Below are 20,334 nucleotides of genomic sequence, written 5' to 3' on the forward strand. Positions count from 1 at the left end.
ACACACACACACACACACACACATATACAGTGCCTTGCAAAAGTATTCAGACCCCTGACCAATTGAAATTTCATTCTGTTTGATATTTTATTTTTAAACACTGAAACTCAGAATCAATTATTGTAAGGTGACATTGGTTTTATGTTGGGAAATATTTTTAAGAAAAATAAAAAACTGAAATATCTTGCTTGCATAAGTATTCAACCCCTGTGCTGTGGAAGCTCCCAGTTTGCACCGATGAAAGAAATTGCCCTAATGAGGACACAATTACCTTACCATTGGCCTCCACCTGTGAACCATTAAAGTTGCTGTCACATTTTCTGGATAAAAACCCCACTGTTGAAGGATCATTGGTAAGGCTGTGAATCTGAAGGAAAATGAAGACCAAAGAGCATTCTACAGAAGTTAGAGAGAAAGTAATACAAATGCATAGATTAGGGGAAGGGTACAAAATAATATCCAAGTGTTTGGATATCCCAGTGAGCACAGTTGGATCAATAATCAGGAAGTGGAAGCTGCATCACACCACCCAGGCACTGCCAAGAAAAGGCCGTCCCTCAAAACTCAGCGCTCAAACAAGAAGGAGACTTGTGAGAGAAGCCACAGAGAGGCCAACAATCACTTTGAAGGAGTTCAGTGGCTGGGAGTGGAGTAATGGTGCACCAGTCAACCATATCAAGAGCTCTGCATAACACTGGCCTGTATGGGAGGGTGGCAAGAAAGAAGCCATTACTCAAAAAGTACCATCTGAAAGCACGTCTGGAGTTTGCCAGAAAGCATGAGAGTGACCCAGCTGTGATGTGGGAAAAGGTTTTGTGGTCAGATGAGACCAAGATAGAGCTTTTTGGCCAAAACTCAAAGCGCTATGTGTGGTGCAAACCTAACACTGCCCATGCCTCAAGACACACCATCCCTACAGTGAAGTATGGTGGTGGCAGCATCATGCTGTGGGGATGCTTCTCATCAGCAGGGACTGGGCATCTTGTTACAATTGAAGGAAGAATGGATGGAGCAAAATACAGGAAAATACTGCAAGAGAATCTGCTTCAGTCTGCTAAAAAACTGAAGCTTGGGAGGAAATTCACCTTTCAGCAGGACAATGATCCCAAGCACAAGGCCAAATCAACATTGGAGTGGCTCAAGAACAAAAAGGTGAATGTCCTACAGTGGCCCAGTCAAAGTCCTGATCTCAATCCCATTGAGAATCTGTGGCACTATTTGAAAATTGCGGTCCACAAGCGTCGTCCAACCAACCTGAACAACCTGGAGCAAATCTGCCAAGAAGAATGGGCCAAAATCACTCCGACACTGTGTGCAAAGCTGGTACATACTTACCCCAAAAGACTTAAAGCTGTTATTGCAGCGAAAGGTGGCTCTACCAAATATTAATGTGTGGGGGTTGAATACTTATGCAAGCAAGATATTTCATTTTTTTATTTTTCTTAAAAATATTTCTCAACATAAAACCAATGTCACCTTACTATAATTATTAAAAATAAAATATCAAACAGAACGAAATTTTAATGTACCATTTGTAATTCAGTAATATGAGAGAATTGGTCAGGGGTCTGAATACTTTTGCAAGGCACTGTGTGTGTATATATATATATATATATATATATATATATATATATATATATACACACACACACACACACACATATACACAAATACATACATACATACTTACATACACACACATAATAATAAGATTATGAATAAGAAATTAAGTAAGAATAACAATAAGAAACATGTATTTATGATTTGATTATGATTTGTTTGTAAGTATTAAAAAGAGTCACTATGTTCTGCAATGTGCTGAGTGTTCCCAGGGTCTCACAAATACCCATTTGGGCCATCGTTTTACTGGATTTAATTGCATGACAGATACAAGAAGTGGAGAAAGCAATGTGTCATGGCAGTGTTTTGTTTAAATTAAATGGGAATTTTACAGAAAGACACCAGCGGTAGGGTGAGGATTTTCAACTGGGTGTCCTAATGAGGCCTTTTGGAAGGTGGTTCTGGTAACCGAGTGTTGCTGTGCATTTGATTAGGCTCCCCACTGGAATGTGATGTGTCAGGGAAAGAACTTACTCAGTCAGGCTTCAAGTTGGATGGAAAAATATTCATTAACACAAAAACAAAAGAATTATGATTGCTGAAACAAATTTGGTGAAGTAAATGTAGTTTAGGGCAGCAGGAGTTTTTGAAACTTTACATTGGCTCTACAGTATATACTGCTGCCCAGCTATTCTTTATTTGAATGTTAGTCAGACTGTGAAAGTTGTATTAATAGCATAACATGACATGAGGTAATGCTTTAAGTCATGTATTTCTTTGGATTGGCCTCATATTTCAATACATAGCAACACTGTGCAAGAGTGTTTTTGAAGGTATCAAAATAGGATTTTTTTTTTACAACACACTTCAGCAAATGAAAAAATACATATTCAATAAAGCCTTTTTATGACGCTACAGATTTGTGACACACACTTTATTGATCAAAGACAGGCTTGGATGTAAGGGTGCCAGGGTCAAGCTATATTGTATCTTCTTACTGTCTTAGCTCTCCTTGCACCCTGGGATATCAGGTATAGTACAGATAGTGTATAATGATAGATTCCTGTTTCTAGATGCTTGGCCCAAGTAAAATTATCAGTGGTGACAGTAACTAAAAGTAAACACATGAACTAATCTCAATTGGAGTATCTGGACGTTAAACATTTCAGGACCAATCACCTGTTTCTCAATATTCTGGGTGTGCTGGTTGCAGCATAGCAGAATGAATGTCTGAGCCTGTGTTGGAAATGTTGCTGTGTTGTATGTGTATGTTGCTGTGGTGTATGTGTATGTTGTATGTGCATGTTGCCGTGTTGTATGTGTGTATTGATGTGTTGTGTGTGTATGTTGTATGTGCATGTTGCCGTGTTGTATGTGTATGTTGCTGTGTGTGTATGCTGCTGTGTTGAATGTGTATGTTATGCGTGCATGTTGCCGTGTTGTATGTGTATGTTGCTGTATTGCATGTGCATGTTGCTGTGTTGTATGTGAAATTTGCTGTATTGTATGTGTATGTTGCTGTGTTGTGTGTGTATGTTGTTGTGTTGTGTGCATGTTGCCACATTGTATGTGCATGTTGCTGTGTTGTATGTGTATGTTGCTGTGTTGTATGTGCATGTTGATGTGTTGTATTTGAATGTTGCTGTGTTGTGTGTGTATGTTGCTGTGTTGTGTGCATGTTGCCATATTGTATGTGCATGCTGCTGTATTGTATGTGTATGTTGCTGTGTTGTGTGTGCATGTTGCCATGTTGTGTGTATGTTGCCATGTTGTATGTGCATGTTGCTGCATTGTATGTGTATGCTGCTGTGTTGTATGTGCATGTTGCTGTATTGTATGTGCATGTTGCTGTATTGTATGTGTATGTTGCTGTGTTGTATGTGCATGTTGCTGTGTTGTATGTGCATGTTGCTGTATTGTATGTGCATGTTGCTGTTTTGTGTGTGTATGTTGCTGTGTTGTGTGTGCATGCTGCTATGTTGTGTGTCCATGTTGCTGTTTTGTGTTTGTTGCTGTGTTGTATGTGCATGTTGCTGTGTTGTGTATGTGTTGCTGTGTTGTATGTGCATGTTGCTGTGTTGTGTGTGTATGTTGTTGTGTTGTGTGCATGTTGCCACATTGTATGTGCATGTTGCTGTGTTGTATGTGTATGTTGCTGTGTTGTATGTGCATGTTGATGTGTTGTATTTGAATGTTGCTGTGTTGTGTGTGTATGTTGCTGTGTTGTGTGCATGTTGCCATATTGTATGTGCATGTTGCTGTGTTGTATGTGTATGTTGCTGTGTTGTGTGTGCATGTTGCCATGTTGTGTGTATGTTGCCATGTTGTGTGCATGTTGCTGTGTTGTATGTGCATGTTGCTGTGTTGTATGTGTATGTTGCTGTGTTGTATGTGCATGTTGCTGTGTTGTATGTGCATGTTGCTGTGTTGTATGTGCATGTTGCTGTGTTGTGTGTATGTTGCCGTATTGTATATGTGTGTTGTGTATGTGTTGCTGTGTTGTGTGTGTGTGTTGCTGTATTGTATGTGCATGTTGCTATGTTGTATGTGTATGTTGCTGTGTTGTATGTGCATGTTGCTGTGTTGTATGTGCATGTTGCTGTGTTGTGTATGTGTTGCTGTGTTGTATGTGCATGTTGCTGTGTTGTGTGTGTTGCTGTGTGGTATGTGTATGTTGCTGTGTTGTATGTGCATGTTGCTGTGTTGTATGTACATGTTGTTGTGTTGTATGTGCATGTTGCTGTATTGTATGTACATGCTGCACATGCAGTACTGAGTGTGGGTTCAGGGCCGCTCAATGAGGTGTTCACTGAATACTGACAGTGGACAGGGTTGCTTTTTAAATGATATCAGAAATCAATAGTTCTGCGGGTGTGACCAAATAGAACTTTTAGTTTGTAAGGAAGAACTATGTGATTTAAGTGTCTTTAATAACCTTTCAGAAACACTCAGGAGAGTGATGTAAACTTCAGCAGCTCACATCAGAGTCCTCACGGCCTGAGCAGTCCCCCATTCATCATTGAGACACTTCCTGACAGCCCAGCTCACAGGTTGGCTTCTTCCAGGGACTGTTCCATTCTTTAGTAGATCTTTAATAGAGATTGCAGGAAATCTCTCCGACAATGGAAAATAACAAAGCCAACACACCCAATGAGTTTCTTTAAAAACAACATTGATCTTTTAAAAATGGAAATAAATAGTAAGATTCTTAAATACTTTAAACTGGTAGTGTGATTATCTCTGCTAATCCGTAGCTGTTTTCGTTAATGCCTGCAGGCTTGATGGTTTGATTTAATTTCCAGTCTGAATCCTGCGTTTGTGTTTTTACTTAATTCCCTAATCTCCTCCTATATTTCTTTATCAACCTTTGCCTGGGAGAAGTTTGAAGTAAATATTTGTGTAGGAGAAGCAAAGTTAATATGGTGGATGAACTGGGCTGCAAAACAGAAATGATACGTGAAAACAAGAAAACAAACTGCAAATTGTAGTACATATTTCTCAGATTATAATTGCATTACGTTTTGTAACTTTGAATTTTCATTCTTCTCTTTGTCAATTACATGCAGCTCTTTACTTTATTCTGGCAAATGCTGTTTTTTTAATCATTCTGACAATGATTTCAAAGCTCAAATGAATTTCAGAAATGTATTTGTGTTTTTGGTTAAAAATGATGCTAACATAGACATAAATAAATAAAAGCTAGTGGTGCCACAGGGAGAAATGGCAGATGTTGTGACATTATAGCACCTTTAACTTTAAACTCATCCTCAGTATGTTCAGACAAATAAATATATAAATACACACACACACACACACACACACACACACACACACACACACACACACACACACACACACACTAACATAAACAGGCATAGCTATGCACAAAGAAAACATTCTGTTGGAGTTTACAGAATGTGTATCTTTATTGCAGTGCAATATCGCTGTTATTCCTCTGAAGCATAAAACAAAATCTAAAATAGTCATGCTGGGTGTGAAAAGTGGTTTGGGACCAGAGGTTGCCATTGATCCTCAGTCCTGATCAATATGTGGGCTGCAGTTGTGAGGTGACATTAAAATCAAATAGCATGTTTGAGATCCCATTTAATTTAGACCGTTTATTTTCTCCTTCTTTAAAACAAACAAAAAAAACCATTACATTATGTGGTCCCAAAGGAAATGCACTCAATGCAAGAACTGTTTTTAACTCTGAGCACTTTTTCACTTCACAAATGGTGTTCTTGTTATCAAGACAAGAACCCAAGCCTTATTTCAGCGTGGCTGTTGATCTAAACTATAACACGCTAAAGAGAGTTGTCAGCTTTCATAACCTTGGTACCCAAAAGGACATCATTAATTTATCAAAGTGGCAGTGGCATTTGCATCTGCTATCATTTAGATCCTATTACCACTAATTGGTGTCTTCCAAAAAATAAAACTAAACAGAAAAAAAAATATAATAAAATAAAAGGAAAGGATGTTGTGGACAGTAAAATAATAATGTATAATTAACCATACTTTAAACACTAGTGTTGTATGCACATTGTATGTTATGAATAGTATACATTTGAAATTATTCTTATTTCAAAGGAAAGCTAGACTTTAATTGGCTGATATTTTTTTTGGAGCTATTGCAAATAACAAATTAATTTACAGTAAAATGCGTTACATTGCTTGTAGTTTACAAGAGCACGTTTCAATTAAAAATGTTAATCAATTTTCTACAGATGGCTTAAAAGACTGTTTCATTATGTATTCACCCATTTAGTGTTTCTCCTAAATGCTCAAATTAAGTATGTCCAAATTAAATGCTCAAATTAAGACCTAATTAATTAATTAATTAATTAAGCCCTAATATATATATATATATTAATCTGTTTCTGTCTTTTCAAAGCAAGCTCATGTCTTTTGTTTGCTGTTCTTCCTTTCTTTGCTTTCTGGAATGCTGTATTTGTTTCTTTAGAGCATACTTTATTATTAAAGCTAGGAAAACAATGGTTTGCTGGTTTTTGTTTGCTTCTAGAAATGTAATTATAAAAATCTCTATTTCTGTCAGTCTCATGCTTTGTAGCCTTTGATTTCATACATTTCTGCTGTACTGTAAGCTTTTAGTTAATGATTGAATCTCAGCACCTGCAGTCAGGCCATTTTGTGTGTGATGCCCTCAAACTTTACCAGTGATAACATATAACATATTTAAAAAATGTTCTTATAAATTTTTATAAATATAGAATATCTTATATAAAATATATATATATATATATATATATATATATATATATATATATATATATATATATATATATATATATTTTTAATTGGTGGATAGGAAAACAAGTAAATACACGCACCATATTTCTGGTACCCTTTTCATGACTTTTAAGAAATCGATAAAAAGATAGTTCAGATCTGAGAAGCCAAACTGGGATTCAAAGCCAGGATCTCTTAATTTGTATTCCTTCCTACAGTATTAAGACTGAGCTTTTTAACCCTATAGCGACTATTCACAGCTTTAGCTTTAACACATGGGAAGTATTTTGATGGATTAAACCCACCAGTCAAGGAACGTTGTTCTTGTCACTATATGGTTGCAGTAAATTATAGGGGTTGAGGTAGCCTTGCTGGTGTTTGTTTACTTGTTTGCAGAGCATTCTGTTAGAACTGATTATTAAAGAAGATACTTCCTGCAGCAGGATTAATAATTGCCTCTCAGAATTATACCCAATCAAGGATAAGGGTTCTCCCTAGCAGCACATAATATTTCCAAGTGTTAGAAGGCTGCAGTTGAGGAGCTGTGATTGATATTCCCTGCTGACACAAACCACAACCACTAATCACTAATCAAAATCAAGCTACATAACACAGGGCATCTTTCATGCCATACACAGCCATGCTGAATGGCTTTGGCTGAGTAAATTATAAAGACATTAAAGGGAAGCCTGAAAGAGACAGATGAATGTAGTAATTGCCATTGACTCATTGAGTGCACAAGATATAAGTCCTTAATTAAATATTTGGTAGTCTGAAATGATCTTGGATAGTTAGTGCAATCGATGTTTGCCTCGGTAGGTCTTAAGTTTAAAAACAACACGCATGAATTCTTTTGTATGGCCTTCCCTTCATTCATTGTACTGAAGAAGTTGCTTATCTGGGTATTTACCCTGGTTTTCTTCCAATTTCAAACGCCTAATTTGAATTTCACCTCACCACTGTAACCCGTGTACTGTATAGGGCATACTCTGTCTCTACTGTCTAGCCAATTGCATCTTTTTCAACTGGAAAACCTAAGCAGGGGATGTTGCCAAGTAAAGATGGAAGACTAGCTATAGCCTGGCCTTGTCTGGTGCAGGACCAGTAGGGGTCGCTTTGGTGGGGTGAGGTGAACCAACCCAAGTCAATTTTCTCTCCTTAGCAATTGAGTGCACAAATGCAGAGTCTCTGTGGGCCTCCGGGTCACCATCGGCAACTCTGTGACGAGAATTTTAACCAGCGAGCTCCCGATCACATAGCTCACCCCACACTTCAAAAGGCTGAGTCTTTAAATGAGCCACTGGACCCTTTTAAGCTTGATATTTCAAAGTGAATTAAAAGTGACAGAAAGTGGAAATGTTCTGAAAAAAAGAGGATTCGTTGAATTCCATAATCTGCATTTTCAAAACTGGCATTTATGCTTTTTCACTTGACCGGAGAAAGCAAATGTCTTGCCACAATGTGTACAGTGATAAGGCTTACCTCCAGTGTGAAATCAAGAAAAACTTTGGCCTCTTTCATCAATGAGCCATTTTCCACCACTGGCCTGCCGTTGGCTTGATGTCTTTTGGGTGGAGGACCACCCTTGATACACACAGGAAACTGTTGAGCATGAAAAACCCAGCAGCGTTGCAATTGTTGACACACAAACCGGCGCGCCTGACACCTACCACCATACTCCATTCAAAGGCAATTTTTTGTCTTGCCCATTTATCCTCTGAAAGGCACACATACACAATCCATGTCTCAACTGTGTCAAGACTTAAAAATCCTTCTTTAACCTGTCAGTATATGTGTGTGTGTGTGTGTGTGTGTGTGTGTGTGTGTGTGTGTGTGTGTGTATATATATATATATATATATAATATATATATATATATAATATATATATAATATATATATATATATAAATTGTACAGGACTGAGTAAAATTCCAATTGAATAAAAAACTAAACTAAACTCCCTACAAGAAGATGTCTTTGGCCAGCTTTAGGATAGCAATACAGTGACCGGCAAAGCTCTAAGTTTTCCAAGCTGAGGACGAGGTAAACGGACAGCCCTTATTTTATCACCTGCTGTGTTGGCTGACATTAAAGATTGCTGTGCTGTTAGTAGTTCTTGGGTTGTCTGTCGGGACAGTACCATAAAATAAAATTTGCTTACTAAGGTGTTGGTACATTAGTTTGTATTACATGGTGGATTGATACCTTTACGTTTCTTTATTGAGAGCAGTGTTCATTCAAGGGTTGCGTCTATTTAAAAGCTGATATCTGAGTGAGGTGTTAATTTGAGTGCGGCATTAATTTGAATACGGCATTTTAAAGCGTTTTTAACTCTTTCACTGTAGTAAGGAGTAATTTTAAGACATCCTTTTTTAAGTGATCATCTTCGCTATACCCCTTTACAGATATGCAGAGTTTAAATAGTTAAATGCAAAACCAATTTTAAATAATTTTTTTTTAAATAATAGTGAAAATGTTTTAAGTAGTAAGTGAAAATATGCATAAACAATCATTAAATCAAATATTCTATTTTTTTTTTTTTGTGTTTGGTTGATAGAAAGCCACTAGAGGATTTATTTGTTCTCATTAGTTAATATATGCAGATGGTGTTTCAAAATGAAAATTGTGTTCATCTGTGGATATTTTAAAAACATTCCCTCAAGCTGTTTTAAGTACAAAAAAAAATGCTTATGTAAATAAGTCAAATGGTTCCATTTTACAAGTAATGTCCCCTTATATCTCCCCTAATTTGCCCTGAAGATTCTGTTAAAAGATCCTTTTCCTCTTAATTACTCCAGCGGGCGGGCTAATTAGATAGGAAAGTAATACCGAGAACTAATCATTAAATGAAAGGAGCTTGAAAATTTACGAACAAGAGGCCATTCTGCCCATTTAAGCACGTCCGGTTCCTCGTAGTTGACTGGTCTCAGAACTTTGTCAAGTTGAGTCTTAAAGGATCCATGTCTTCCTCAACAATATGACTAGGTAGCCCATTCCATACCCGCACCACTCTCAGTGTGAAATGTCTCCTTCCCACAGTCTATCTCTACTGTGTGTCATATAGTCCTTGTTTCAGTGCTACGCTTAAAGTATTCTTTAGGGTTAACTATGTCAACTCCTTTTAAGATTTTAAAGACTTCAATCAAGTCCCCCCCCCCCCCTCCCCCCTCCCCCTCCCCCTCCTCCCCCCTCTTTGGACTCTCTCCAGGGCCACAATGTCCCATTGGTGCTGTGGTGACACAGTATTCCAAGTGCTACTCCGTCACATCATGTAATGGGATTGGTGAGCCATATTTAATTTCTTGCACGATTTGCAGATGGTATTGTAAATTGCTGCAGCTGTTATTACTTGTAATGTAATGGTTCCTTGCAGCTCTGTAACACTTCAACATTATTGTTTTTAGTTTGCTTGCCCAGCAAGCTCAAGGGAGATGCTATGAAATCACAGGAAGAATGTTTCCACACATACTTTAAATTCTACAAAAATAATCTAATGTTCAGTGTTTGAAGAGCTGTCATCACCGATAAACAAGTGCCAGCACCTTTTCAGGTGGGTTTTACTGGCAACCATTTTGGTGTGACAAAATTCCCAAGATTTGAAACACTGCAAATTAATGAGAAATTAAGCCTACTTTGATTACCACTAGATAACATTTTCTCTTTTTTTGGATGCCAATAGACAGGCCAGGTAATCAATTATAACTTCACCTGTTTGCTGGTTTGCTGAAGGTGTGGTATGAAACAATATCAACTTTTCATACGTTAAGGTAACCTTGCTGATAGCTGTCTCTTTATCCAGCAAGATAAACAGAAATTAGCAATGGGGGCTGTCATTGTAAGAATCAACTTTTTACTGGAAGTGACACAATGTTCACGATGACTAGATAAATCCTTTGAAACATAATAGTATTTTTGTTTTTATACGACAATCACATTTAATTACTTTATTTATTTATGTTTTTATTGCAGAAATTGAAACAAGTAGAAGAGAAGAAGGAAGAACCTAAGATGTCTGGCTTCCCTAAAATCTCCCTCGAGTCTCTTAATAAACTCAACAGCGACAGCGGCCCTTTCCTGGAGAAGGAGAAGAAGAGCCCGAACAAGGCTGAAGGGGAGAAAGCAGGTGATGCTGGGAATGAAGAAGCCTGCTCTAGTTGTTCTGGTAAAGCTGGTGTGGACAATCTGGGATCATTCAGCGATTCTTTATATGACAGCTTCTCCTCCTGTGCCAGCCAAGTCTCCAGTGACATATAGAGACTCTACGGTACACATTGAACTTCTTCCTGAGAGAGCACTTACTATAACAAGGAAAGAAGTTAATGTAACTGGTGGAATTTTAAAAAAGAACACCACCATTGAAGCCTAAGGTGTAAGAAATGAAAGCAGGTGCAAAAAAAAAAAGGACAATATTTGGAAACCGTAAATTGATGGCAGAGCCTAACTTAGATTTTTATATAATGGGATTTTTGTAACTTTGCACTGTTATAAATACTGTACAGAGATTTCTTTAAATTAAAACAAAAAATATATTTGTAGCAAAATGAAATAAAGCAATAAATATTATCAGTCGGTGCCATCACCCAAGTTTACAAATTATTAAGACATAAAACTTGATTTGAAGATTTAAAATATAATGTTAATTTGTTTCATGGTAATTTAAATTATATGTTTATTGATGTGTTAAATTCTGTATTTTTGTGCAAACTGTGTATTTTTAGGGTTACCAGTTCTGTTTCGGATCATACATAAACCAACATGACATTGTTGAACTAGAAACAAAAATCTTAAAACAATGAATGTAACACACAGTCAGATTTCTTTGATTTAAATGCAAAGTGTGAATGTCTGTAAATCTGTTACTAAAAGAAAATACTATGTTTAATTTACTGTTCTGTTAAATCTACTGACACAAACCTTATCACCTTAACTGTATTTTGGGTTTTTTGGCAAACCAAGTCTAATATCCACATTTACACAGCTCACATTTCATGGTGCTAACAAAAAAACACACTGTCTCATTTTTTTTTTTTTCTATGAAAGCTGTATTCATATGTAAGGAGAGTCTATTTCAAAGGACACCTGTATTTTTCTAGCTGTGCTGTATTTATACCTACTTTTGTAAATGGAACTATAAATTACTGTATTTGTGTTATTTCAGATTTTTTTTTCCCCCATAATTGTTACGTTTTAAAATAATATGGTACCAACAGTGTTACTTTGGTAATAATTTGTGCAATTTTTGCTGTCACGTTAGAACTGATGCCACATTTTATGTAATGATGTTGTCAGAAAGAAATAAAATGATTTTCATTTTTTAAGTTTTATAAAGGGCTTGTTTCGTATTTAGAAGAGGTAACTACTGCTGTGGAAAAACGCTTCACCACAGATCAAAGTTACTTAGCAGGAAGACACAGAAGTTATGGGCATCAGTGGCACTTTTGGAGGTTTAGTATTGTTCAACCTTTGTCTCGGTGATGATCAGAGGTGATGTTGATAGGATACATTGTAGCCTGTACGTGTGTGTGTGTGTGTGTGTGGAATAAAAGTACATTGATCTGCAATAATTATGCATATTTTATCAACATATATGTGATTATTTGCATCACTTGCACATTACTGTCAAGATACTGTAAGTTAAAGTATTTAAAAATTGCACTAAAGCTTGGAAATGACATTTAAAAGGCTATCAACTTCACTTTTAAGTACCGTTTAAACATTAGGTCAGTGCTTACTGTCATTATCTGAAGTGATACATTTTCTTTGTGAGAGGAAAGCAAATCCAGACTGGCTAAAAAACAATTGTTCATCATGAGACTTTCAACATTGGCAAGTTCAATGGAAAACATAAACTAGGAAGAGATAATTCTTTTGGTGCAAAATTCGATTCCCAGTTAGTCTTAATTCACAGAAAGGTCTGAATGATTTAAAATAGCTGTCCTTGATCGCTGTATCCCATAACTATCTGTACATTTCTAAGACCTCCCCCTTTTAAGCACAAAATGTTGACCTTGAACCTCTGAACCTGTGAAAATCAGAAACAGCTAATAACATGTTTCTGAAAACTATTCTTTGCTCTTCTTGTATCAGCCTATAGGACTTTTTTTTAAGCAAGTGCAAAGACAGAACCATACTATTTTAACAGAATAAAATATTTAGTAAAAAACGACTTTGTTCCTTTATACCATTGCAATTGTTATACTGCTCTCCATCCGTGTCCTATTGTGTGAACCCAGAAATGGCCAGAGGCCATTGAGAAACATGTCATGCTGCTATATCTTCAGGTCCATTCCATAGTGCCTAAATGGCCAGGGATGCACAGCTTGGACAGGACAGAGGTCTATGTTATTAAAACTTGTCCAAGCCCCCTCTAGAAGATGAATTAGGGGCTTGCCACTGTCCCATTATACACCGAAAGTATGGGGCTTTATAGGATGAGTTACCTGGGATTTCTCAGGTTACTTTCCAGGTTATCACATTATTTTATGTGAGTAAAGTATAAAGTGTCCAACTTCAGTGTTGCATATTTTCATCGTTGACTGGGCTTTCCACTTTTCATAACTCGCTCACCCTAATAGGTTGAACAACATGCATGTGCAATACCATAAAATTATCATTTACAATGTTAAACAATCAGTCTTTTATAGCAATGCTTTCTTTTTGAAAACTATTGGAGGTTGTATTTTCAATCAACGTGGAATGTAAACGGTAATGGTGGACACAGATCCAATTTACAAAAAAAGAAAAAAAAAAGAGTGGGAGTTAATTGTGTCGTCACCCTCTTAAAATTAGATGCACTTCTGCACCCCAGCTCAAAGACAACAGGATCTATTCAATTGATCTACTCTACAGCAGTCATTTCAATCATTAAATGTCTGGCTTTCATATCCTCTGGCTTGTTATTTTAAACAGTGGCTGTATTTAGACACGCCACCATGTAGATCAATTGAACAGACTCCAGCATCTCATATATGCTTAAAGTGCTTCCTGGTATCTGCTTTCATTTTAAAAGGAAGTAAGCCCAATATTATCAATGGTCTGAATTCTCAGTAGCTAAACTCTTTAAAGATGTAGAGGAACCTTAGACCTCCATCTCATTCAATCTAAAAATCTCAGTTAGGACCAGTTTTATAGAGTCAAATAAACAGACAAGAGAGACAGACACTAACCATTTTACTGACGAATTCACTGACCCTCATTCATGGGTGACAGTAGCCTGAGGACCACAACATCATGTTATCTTCCTGTTGAAGCTTGCAAAATGTGCATTTAAATTTGGAGCTATTTTATTCCAAAGGTTTTCTGTAGTACACAGACTGACTAATGTCAATTTTCACAAAGCTAACTGGCTGAATCAAGTTGTAAGGAAAACCACTGTAAAAGATATGCAAATTTAGGAACCAACACAATAATTCTTCATCTGAGCTATTCAGGAAAAAAAAAGAAAAAAAAAAAGAATTTGATGAAGATGCTGATGCTTATAAAATTAGGTTCTCTGGAGGTATATCAAGCAGTAGAACTCACTGAGCCATCCATCATTCATGCCACACTGTTGATCATCTATTGAAAACTTAAGGGTTTTTTTTTTTTTAAGGGGTGCGGTCAACTAATGTGTTCACTTCATGTTCTGTGAAGTTGGCCCCTCTACAACCAGCACCATGCATTTGTGCTGGTTTGTGCCGCTATGGTTTTTAAGAGATTAGCGATTCTTTTTTAGGTCTCTTTCCTACTTTTACACGAAGAAGAGACCTTTGAGGTCTTGAAAGCTTGTGAATAATTATTACTTAGTTAGTCCAATAAAAGGTATCACATCTCCTTCTCTTTGTCTATCATCTCTGGGCTAATATGGCTACCATTTAATCTATCAATGACTAAGATAGTTTGGAAACACTTGCGGATTCTAAATTCTAACAGAAACATTTTAAAAATTATTTCTTAAGGCCCCAGTTGTATCATTCAAAAGAGAAGCTAATTTAGGTGATATTTTAGTTCATAAAAGAATAATTGATAGAATAGGTTCTACAAATACATGCACTAGTACATGTAGTGTGTAAATACATGGACAAATGTAAAAATATAACTAAACATAAGAACAACACATATTCACTAAAAACTAATACCTATTGTAAAAATAGCAATGTTGCTTATGGAATAGCCTGTGAAAAATGTGATGAAATAAAATATGTTAGAGAGTCTGGAACAACTTTATAAAAAATTATACAGAACCACCTTTCATTAACTAGAAATATAAAAAAAATGAATGAACCAATAGTACACCACTTCACCAGTCAATGACATGACATAAATGATGTACTTTGCAGTATTAGAACAGCTAAAATTAGACAACGTGACATATGTATAAATGGACTGAACACGATTGTGTCAGCAGGACTCAACAGAAAATAATGAACTAATTAAGAAAATAATAAACTAAATAACATTTAAAATAAATAAACAAAATTCAGAGCCAGCATTGCATGACAATATAAATATAAGTTTATGTAAAATAATGTTAATTAGAATTAATACAGATTTAACGATAGAAGTAAAAATGATGTCACAATATATAGAACACCACTGCATCATGTAAGAATAAATCATGGATTTGAAAATAAACAATAACAAGAAGTTGTCATGCTGTCAAAAACCTATAAATACCTCCAATGTTTTGATTCAAACACAGGCTCCCTTGAGAAAGATATGTACACACACACATACATTACTAGACCCTTGAATACACTGTAATACTGCTGTTATAAGATGATTTATTGTTTTGTATACCGTTAATAAGAAATAAAATATATCTAAATCAACAAGTTTACTGCACTGTTTACTTTTCTTTTATAGTGTATAAATACAAAGTGACAGTTATTTGAAAATTCCCTGTATATGTAATTTAACCATTTATTAGTGCTACTTAGTGATTAGCTTGTGCTTTGTTACCAAGGTATCCCTTTAAGGCAATGGAAGCTGGGACAGGGGGTGCAAACAACACTAGTGAAGTTGTAGATACAGTGGCTTGCGAAAGTATTGACCCCCCTTGGCATTTTTCCTATTTTGTTGCCTTACAACCTGGAATTAAAATTGATTTTTTGGGGGTTTGTATCATTTGATTTACACAACATGCCTACCACTTTGAAGATGCAAAATATTTTTTATTGTGAAACAAACAAGAAATAAGACAAAAAAAAAGAAAACTTGAGCGTGCATAAGTATTCACCCCCCCAAAGTCAATACTTTGTAGAGCCACCTTTTGCAGCAATTACAGCTGCAAGTCTCTTGGGGTATATATCTATAAGCTTGGCACATCTAGACTGGGATTTTTGCCCATTCTTCAAGGCAAAACTGCTCCAGCTCCTTCAAGTTGGATGGGTTCCGCTGGTGTACAGCAATCTTTAAATCATACCACAGATTCTCAATTGGATTGAGGTCTGGGCTTTGACTAGGCCATTCCAAGACATTTAAATGTTTCCCCTTAAACCACTCGAGTGTTGCTTTAGCAGTATGCTGGAAGGTGAACCTCCGTCCCAGTCTCAAATCTCTGGAAGACTGAAAAACAGGTTTCCCTCAAGAATTTCCCTGTATTTAGCGCCATCCATCATTCCTTCAATTCTGACCAGTTTCCCAGTCCCTGCCGATGAAAAACATCCCCACAGCATGATGCTGCCACCACCATGCTTCACTGTGGGGATGGTGTTCTCGGGGTGATGAGAGGTGTTGGGTTTGTGCCAGACATAGCGTTTTCCTTGATGGCCAAAAAGCTCAATTTTAGTCTCATCTGACCAGCGTACCTTCTTCCATATGTTTGGGGAGTCTCCCACATGCCTTTTGACGAACACCAAACGTGTTTGCTTATTTTTTTCTTTAAGCAATGGCTTTTTTCTGGCCACTCTTCCGTAAAGCCCAGCTCTGTGGAGTGTACGGCTTAAAGTGGTCCTATGGACAGATACTCCAATCTCCGCTGTGGAGCTTTGCTGCTCCTTCAGGGTTATCTTTGGTCTCTTTGTTGCCTCTTTGATTAATGCCCTCCTTGCCTGGTCTGTGTGTTTTGGTGGGCGGCCCTCTCTTGCCAGGTTTGTTGTGGTGCCGTATTCTTTCCATTTTTTAATAATGGCTTTAATGGTGCTCTGTGGGATGTTCAAAGTTTCGGATATTTTTTTATAACCCAACCCTGATCTCTACTTCTCCATAACTTTGTCCCTGACCTGTTTGGAGAGCTCCTTGGTCTTCATGGTGCCGCTTGCTTGGTGGTGCCCCTTGCTTAGTGGTGTTGCAGACTCTGAGGCCTTTCAGAACAGGTGTATATATACTGAGATCATGTGACAGATCATGTGACACTTAGATTGCACATAGGTGGACTGACTTTAACTAATTATGTGACTTCTGAAGGTAATTGGTTGCACCAGATCTTATTTAGAGGCTTAATAGCAAAGGGGGTAAATACATATGCACGCACCACTTTTCCGTTATTTATTTTTTATAATTTTTTGAAACAAGTTATTTTTTTCATTTCGCTTCACCAATTTGGACTATTTTGTGTATGTCCATTACATGAAATCCAAATAAAAATCAATTTTAATTCCAGGTTGTCAGGCAACAAAATTGCAAAAATGCCACTGTATGTCTGCAAGACGTGGTCGGATTGCTAAGACTGACAACTACTTACTCACAGTAAGTTAGTATCTTCTAACACTATTTTAGTGTTGCAATGGTTGGTAAAAGTGTTGAAGAATTATAAGCTCCACTTTGGGGAGCTGTGATTTATTTGAATATGTGTTAGGTGTAAACAGAAAGATGTCTATGTTCTCAGAGCAAAAATGTTGAGGGACATCTTTGGTGCTGTTGAAATAAAGACAAGTTACAGCAGGTTAGATCTGAATGTAATTGTGTATTTCTTCCGGTTTCTTTCACCGGTTGTTTAAAATTATTGAATAATTTATTATTAATTGTGAAAAAAAACATGTTACAATTTATATGTTAAAGAAAATTGTGGGAGTTATTTTTTTCTAGTTATATATTTTGACTCATGAAAAGTTTGTTTGTATTTTCATTCAAAATTGTCCAAACATTATTAAAGTCTACATTTATGAAATGGTAGCATTCAACAAGGTGTTTTATAGAGTTACTTTCAAATACAGGCAACTGTCAGATTTTTTAAATAAAAGTAATTAAAAAAAACAAAAAACAAAGATAAAACTGTACCTGCAAAGGCAGAAACAAAACACAAAAAGCTCAATCTATTGCTGAGCGTCACACTCCTTTACAAATAATAAACACTTTCATTAAAAAATATTCTTCTCAGAAAAACAAATAACAAAATAACCGAAGAAATTAACTGAAAAAAGAGCAAAATAGATACTGAAACCTACATCTAATAAAGAACAGAAGAGAAAAAAAGGTACAGTAAATAAAAGAAAACAAAAAGCAGAAAAAATATATAGAAAGACAAAGGAAAGAAAGAAAAATAGAAGTACAATAAGATAATCTTCTTAAATACCATCATATTAAATATAACAAATCCTGTCAGCTCTATCAAGCTAGGAAGTAAACAGGTGACAGTTGGAAATAGGAAGGAAACCAAGGGTTGCCATGGAGACTAGTGAGAATGTGAGTGCTGCAGTGAGGCCCTGCCCCTTGAGCTGTGACATGCAGTCCCCTAAAGAGGTTAGAAGCCAAAAAACAGCACAAAATTATAGTCTGTATGCAGACATCGGTCTCACAGGAGAGCAGAGGGTTAAAACAAACCTAATCTTCCATACAGAGCAAACCACTGCCTGGCACTCAGCACTAAAGAGAAATGGGATTGGCGGAGGAAGGCAGATCACCATGGGGGAAAAATAAAATCCAGACAGTACAATATTCACTGTAAATGTTTACCACAATGGAACTGTACTGAGTGTTTTCTGATTTTAAAAGAGTAGGCTAGGATGGAAAAATCCCTCCCAGGAAATGATCAAATAAATATATAGAGCAAGACTGATGAAACCACTGAAGCCATAACCCCAGTCACCAGGAATATAGCCCCAGACAGCACAGTTCCAGCAACCCAAAACAGCCCCCCTGTGCCTCACCCCTCACCCCCAGACTCCCCAGCTCTGTCAAGCACATGAAGGAGAGCCTCTCCATTAGAGCTGGAGTTTGCTGAGTTCAGGGAGCTCACCCTGGCCAGGCTCACTGAAGCCAACCTCACCCAGCAGCTAAGAGACGAGGTCACCCAGATGAAGTGGGACAGCGAGGCTGCAGTCAGTGAGCTGAGGGCAGAGGTGAAGGGACTACAGTAGGACAACCAGACCCTGAGGAGCGAGCTGACTGGAGTGAGAGAAGACCCCTCACCAAGGAGCTGCAGGGCCTGAGAGAGCAGTTACACCAGCACACCATCCACCCCACTCTCATTCCCCGAGAGAGCGCAGCCATCCGGCCACACAGCGGCCCTGAGACTACTGCTACACCAGCCAGGGCAGGCACACTGACCCACACCGACACACACTCTGACCTTGCAACCCCCACCCGGCCCACCATGGGTAGCTCCTGCACCATCATGATCCAAACTGGCACCAATGACCTGGCCTCGCAGTGGGAGGGGGCGAGCAGAGTGGCAGAGAGAGCAGCACAGCACTTCCCCAGCAGGCCGTCAAGGTTTTTGCCAAGACCTTGAAAGACTGCGCTATGAGTCGAGACCCAGCCAGCCCCCTCCTCAAGGACAGACGCAGGGCACAGCAGAGGCAGGAGCCAGTGAGGAGACCCCCGTAGGGGAAACCCCACACCAAAGGCTGGATACCGCCAACCCACACTGGGCTGAACAGCACAGACCCTGAGTTCCTCAAGAGTATTGAAGAAGTAGACATGAGTGGACATGTATCCATCTGTATACAGGGAGCTAAATAATGCCTTCTGTGAAACACATGCAGGTCAGGCATTGCAGACTCAGGGGCATCATTGTGTGTTATAATAATAATAATAATAATAATAAATAATAATAATAATAATAATAATAATAATAATAATAATAATAACTGCCAAACTGCCAGGCAGTTTTATGGCTTCCAAGCTCAGTACCAGTTGACAATGGTACTGAGCTAAGTGTCAGCAACAGATCAGTTTTATAGAGAAGTTTCAATTGAAAATACTGTATTAGTTCATTATTATTATAAAATGGGTATTTTAAATAATCTATCCTGATTGGTCAAAACAGGTCATATGGGAGCGTTGTTATTACAGCATATCACCATGGGTCGGCACTTCTTTCAACAATGGGCAAATCACTGGCAGATATCCATACACTAGAATTTAAAAACAAAAATGACAGACATATTGGGATTTATCGCAATAAACATGACCGACGAGATTTATGTAAATGTACATGAGATATTGAATGAATTTGAATCAGGCACTAATGATTAATTAAAGTAGTGAAAAAAAGCAAAAATAAGTATTCAAATAAATTCAAAACTCTCCATTCTGATCACTATGTTCCTTCTCCCTGAGCTACGACATTTCCCTATCCCATTTTGAAAATAAATAGTTTAA

General features: G+C 37.3%; 1 protein-coding gene across 2 annotated transcripts in view; it reads left to right on the plus strand.

Annotated features, from left to right (window-relative positions):
- Positions 1-12,128, plus strand: part of LOC121323048 (nck-associated protein 5-like) — a 129,309-nt gene extending 117,181 nt beyond the window's left edge. For both annotated transcript variants that reach the window (XM_041263770.1, XM_041263771.1), the window contains exon 18: positions 10,780-12,128. In XM_041263770.1, coding sequence (XP_041119704.1) covers positions 10,780-11,064 — 285 coding nt within the window. In that variant the 3' untranslated portion in view covers positions 11,065-12,128. The remainder of the gene's footprint in view (positions 1-10,779) is intronic.
- Positions 12,129-20,334: the final 8,206 nt, after the last annotated feature.

The sequence above is a fragment of the Polyodon spathula genome, chromosome 11 (genome assembly GCF_017654505.1).
Source record: "Polyodon spathula isolate WHYD16114869_AA chromosome 11, ASM1765450v1, whole genome shotgun sequence".
NCBI lineage: Eukaryota > Metazoa > Chordata > Actinopteri > Acipenseriformes > Polyodontidae > Polyodon > Polyodon spathula.